Here is a 4,301-nt window from a genome sequence, read left to right as displayed (position 1 = left end):
TTGTACGATGGGGGCGTGGTAGGATGAACGATTCACCAGATACAAATCACACCAATGCGGAGTGCTTGTCAAATGTTGTCAAGACAGTATGCAAATGAGTCTTGATGACTAATGTGGCTGAATTTGGAAAGACGCGGCTCGAGGTATTAAAAAGGTGTGCTCGACTGGGAGACGGAAAGCATCACTTTGAGAACTGTTGTTGTTGGACGAGCTGCGAGCGTTGCTGTACACGGATTACATGTCGCATCCGTTGTTTGAATTCTTTGCCAAGGATGCAAAAGTGTACGAACTGATCCTTGCAGAGAACCGTTACCAAGAGTTGTTGCCGAAGTTTATCGAGACGATGACCATGGTTGCCGACCAGATCACTGAAATTATGGCCGAATATTGTTCAGTTTTAGAGCAGACTTTGAAGCAGAGCATTTGGCGGGATGCTTTGGAGAAATTTAAACGGCTGGCAGTGAAGGCGCACTTTTGGGGGCGTGGGTTGGATAAAATAGGGCAAGGAGATCAATTTCGTGATAGCGTCGATCCGGCAAATTGCGAACCGACTTGTGAACATGCGTTTGGCCAACACGAACTCCCAAGTGAATTACGAAAAGTTGCACCTTGCTGGAACGATGTTTTGCAAATACTTGCTGCCCAGTGTTGGGGACGAAAAACCAGTGACCCCGTTGCCTCATCTGGACAACTTCGAACGCATGTTGTGCAACACAGGGAATGGTCAGATGGCTTTTACTGACGACACGTTGCTGGATGATTCTTTGGAAACTTTGATTACCAACAATGAATTTTATATCCAGTTGGACAAAAAAACTTCGCTGAAAGAGGATGCAGAAGTAGCGGCTGCTTGTGTTCGCAGGGCTATGATGAATCTCGAACAGTGGAGCGAAGTGTACGGGAAAGTGCTCCATGTGTTTCCCATTGTCGACGTTGAGCGGTTGACGTGTTCAGAAAGTAAGATCAGCTGGAATCAAGGCTTGGAACAGTTCGTAATCTACTCGATTGACCAAGACCAAGACCATTGGCGCACAGATGCAAGCAAAAATCTTCCACCTAGAAAATTGTACCGATGTTTTGTAAATTTGAATGGAACAGTAGTCAGGAATGAATATTCTCCCCCTGAGAAAACGGAAGTTTTGATCCACTTTAGCATGTATAGTGCGAGAGAAGTTTACTTGCTAATTAAGAAGAAAAAGTCAGACCAATTCTTTTTGAGATCGTTGAAAGAGCGAGACTTTTCAGCAATTAATGCACCATCTGTCGAAGCGGAAAAAGAAGAGAAACACTTTGTGAGTATATATATATGTATTGCATATGAATAGAATATTGCTTTCCTTTTAAACTATTTGAAATTCTTTTTTTTTCTATTGTTAAATTATTACAATTTCCATGATTTATTAATAAGATTGTTTTACTGCAGTAATTGTTTATAATGTTTTAGTTTGTATTCATTATTCAATTTGTTTGTGCGTTTTAGAGATGTATTTAAAGTAGTATAAGAAGTGATTTGGATTAAATTTCAATTTGATTTCATGCACGTAAATGTAATATACAATTTGTTTATATGTATATTTAATTTTTTTTGTTAGGGACAATTAGAATTGCCGTTGACCGAGTGCATGCGAGTCTACTATAGTGTCAGTAATCAAGTGATGGGCATTTTATGCAGTGCTGGGAAAGAGGTGTGCGTGATGACGCGTTACATGCTGACTCCACTGCCTGATCTTGCAGAGTTGCGTTTGAAATCCGAATTTGCTGATCAAATTGATAACGAATTGAAATCTGGCTGCTATGACAATTTATTGGAAAAGCCATTTTTGAACAGTGTAATGGAAATGCAAAATATATTGTTCCCATAGTGTGCAATTGGGGAAAATTTTTGCAGCATTTTGTTTCCTTTTGCTTTTCTATATATTTCAGTATTCAATAAAGCAGAATGGATCAATTTTGTTCATGCATTTTATAACTGCAAATATACAATAGAACAATATGCGTATATTGTAAATATATGAAGTGTTTTCCATTTTATATAGTCGATTTTTGCAGAGATTGTGATCAACGCGACATCAAGGCGCCGAATTTTGGCGCCGTCGACAAATCGTGGAACAATGAACATTTTTGACAAAACGGGCAAACGACTGTTTGGGTTGTTGTAAAAAGTTCCATCAATTCCTACTTGACCAGCCCGTAAAAGTGCTAGATTGCTCTCTTTCGGCCCAGGTTTCGGTGGTAAATTAGCCGACCGGCCGGTGTCCGTATTGGTAGTGGCTTTCATAAAATGGGGAGTAAAAAAATAGCCGGAACGCTGCAGTAGCAGCAGCGGTTCGCTTGGCCGAATAAAACGAGCCAATTAAGCGATGCTTGTCGAATGCGGTCAGTTCGATTGGGCCACAATGGCCGAAAAATATTGTCGCCACTCGAACGCTGACCCGACGGTCCACTGCCCCTACGTGGTCTCTGGTGGGTTCCACAATTGTTCACCACCGACCCTGATGTTTCGGATCACTTGATTTTAGCACCAATGCGGAATTCAGGCTGGTGGAACGCCGTTAACTGGCCAGCGTTGTGCAAACGGATGTGCAATTTTTATCATAATTATTTTATTTCTTTTATTTAAATCTTTCCTACTTCCCCCATTTTAATACACAATTATTGCCATTAGCTGTTTATGTTTTTGTTTTTTATTTCCAGTTGACCGAATCTGCTGGAAAATGAAAACGATAAAAAAAAGCTATCACAATAGTCCAACGCTGGGTTATAATCATATGTGATTTGAAATAATGCACACCTATCTTTATGTATGTGCATATAATATAATAATGATGGTTTTTTTCATTGCCTAGCAACCGATATACAGTTTGTATCAATGTAGTTATTTTTATCATTATTGATTTGTTGCTTTGTTTTTACGGCCGTTGCTAGTAAAGCAGCTGTTTTGCTCAGTTAAATTTTCAATTTCAATAGCTCACTTCCGTTGAGCACTGCTTAATCGTTGTTCAATATTGTATGTGAAAAATTCTACAATTTTATATCATGCATTTTTTCAAAATTATTAAATTTCAACAAAGTCGAAATTGATATACAACTTGAAAACAAAAGAAGAAGATAGTTCACAAGTAAAATCAAGCAAATTTCCATTTGCAACAATGTGCGAAGCTTGCAAATTTTATCATTTATTTAAAACTTATATTGCAATCAAACGTATAATATTTAAAGGAACAATTTCAATGTAGCTACTGTAAACAAAGTAGGATGCGCTATTGTTCTATGATCCGAAATGATGAGTTTAAAACATTTTCATGATTCTTTTAAAGATATTTGAAAAGTTCAATTGTGATTTTTGTGAAATATTTCATAATTTATTTCATTTTTTATATAAAAAATGCATTTCACCTAGAAACATGAATTCTTTCCTTTATTGCGAAGTGCATCCGGAAAAGTTTTTAATTTTAAACGTCACTTGTGCTAATGAAAAATTTCAAATATTACTGACAAAAATAAAAGCAGAAATTAATTAAATATAATCAAATATAAAAAATAAATTATAAAGCATTCATTTTTATATCCTTGATGTATTATTATGTTGAACTCTTATTTGATACACGTCAAATGAATATATTTATTAAAAAGAAAAAGTTGAAAATACAAGAAAATTAGAAATCATTTCAATTCATCATTTTTATTTTATTTAAAATTTAAATCTATGAGCCAGTAAATAAATTCACAAAACAAAATTGTCACTTTGATGTGATTTATTTAAATTGCTTTAAAAATTGATGATGACAATTAGTTTTGTGAATTTTATCTTTCTTCAATAATTACAATTCTTTTCAAAATAGAGTAATAAATCAATGCACCTTCAAAAATTTATAATTTTTTTTGAAAATTCAAAAAAAATGTATGCAATTTTTTTCCTTTAACGAGCACATTTCACAAAGGTGGAAATGCAGTTGGTTGGTATCTCAATTACCTTATCAATAAAATATTTTTCACTTGACGTTATTATTTATCATCATCAAATAGATGGTGATATAGTTATATAGCCAAAGACGATGAAAAATGAAAAATCAAAATTTTAATAAATGTCATCTCGTGATTGTAAAAGTGAAATAAAATAAATAAATAAAAGAACAAATGAATTTTTTGAAAAATGTTCTGTACTGTCTAATAATCAGTGTAATTTGAATAGGATTCACCATTGACTTGTTGCATTGAACTGCTGTGGTCGAGAAGAAACTGCGATTCCATTGTTGCAGATGATGTGGGCTGTATCCAGTGTGACGTGTGTTCCATGTACG

General features: G+C 35.2%; 2 protein-coding genes across 2 annotated transcripts; one reads left to right on the top strand and one right to left on the bottom strand.

Annotated features, from left to right (window-relative positions):
* The first annotated feature begins 560 nt into the window (after positions 1-560).
* On the top strand, positions 561-1,862 carry Tsp_12379 (hypothetical protein). The gene is made up of 2 exons (XM_003366376.1): positions 561-1,292; positions 1,593-1,862. Exons 1-2 carry the CDS (start codon positions 561-563, stop codon positions 1,860-1,862), a joined length of 1,002 nt encoding a protein of 333 aa, XP_003366424.1.
* A 1,952-nt stretch (positions 1,863-3,814) lies between these two features.
* Positions 3,815-3,860, bottom strand: Tsp_12378 (hypothetical protein; the record flags this gene model as incomplete). The annotated part of the gene is made up of 1 exon (XM_003366375.1): positions 3,815-3,860. A coding segment is annotated over one exon (46 nt), but the record flags the coding sequence as incomplete, so codon positions are not given.
* Positions 3,861-4,301: the final 441 nt, after the last annotated feature.

The sequence above is a fragment of the Trichinella spiralis genome (genome assembly GCF_000181795.1).
Source record: "Trichinella spiralis strain ISS 195 chromosome Unknown Scfld6096, whole genome shotgun sequence".
NCBI classification, from domain to species: domain Eukaryota; kingdom Metazoa; phylum Nematoda; class Enoplea; order Trichinellida; family Trichinellidae; genus Trichinella; species Trichinella spiralis.
The sequence above is the reverse complement of the archived record's forward strand: the minus strand, read 5'-3'. Positions and strand labels throughout refer to the sequence as shown.

What these genes read in the sequence shown, in the direction of transcription:
- Tsp_12379 (XM_003366376.1), top strand. Translation starts at nt 561, where the DNA reads ATGCGTTTGGCCAACACGAACTCCCAAGTGAATTACGAAAAGTTGCAC. An exon ending in AAAAAGAAGAGAAACACTTT is followed by an intron (nt 1,293 to 1,592) that starts GTGAGTATATAT and finishes TTTTTTTGTTAG; the next exon opens with GGACAATTAGAATTGCCGTT.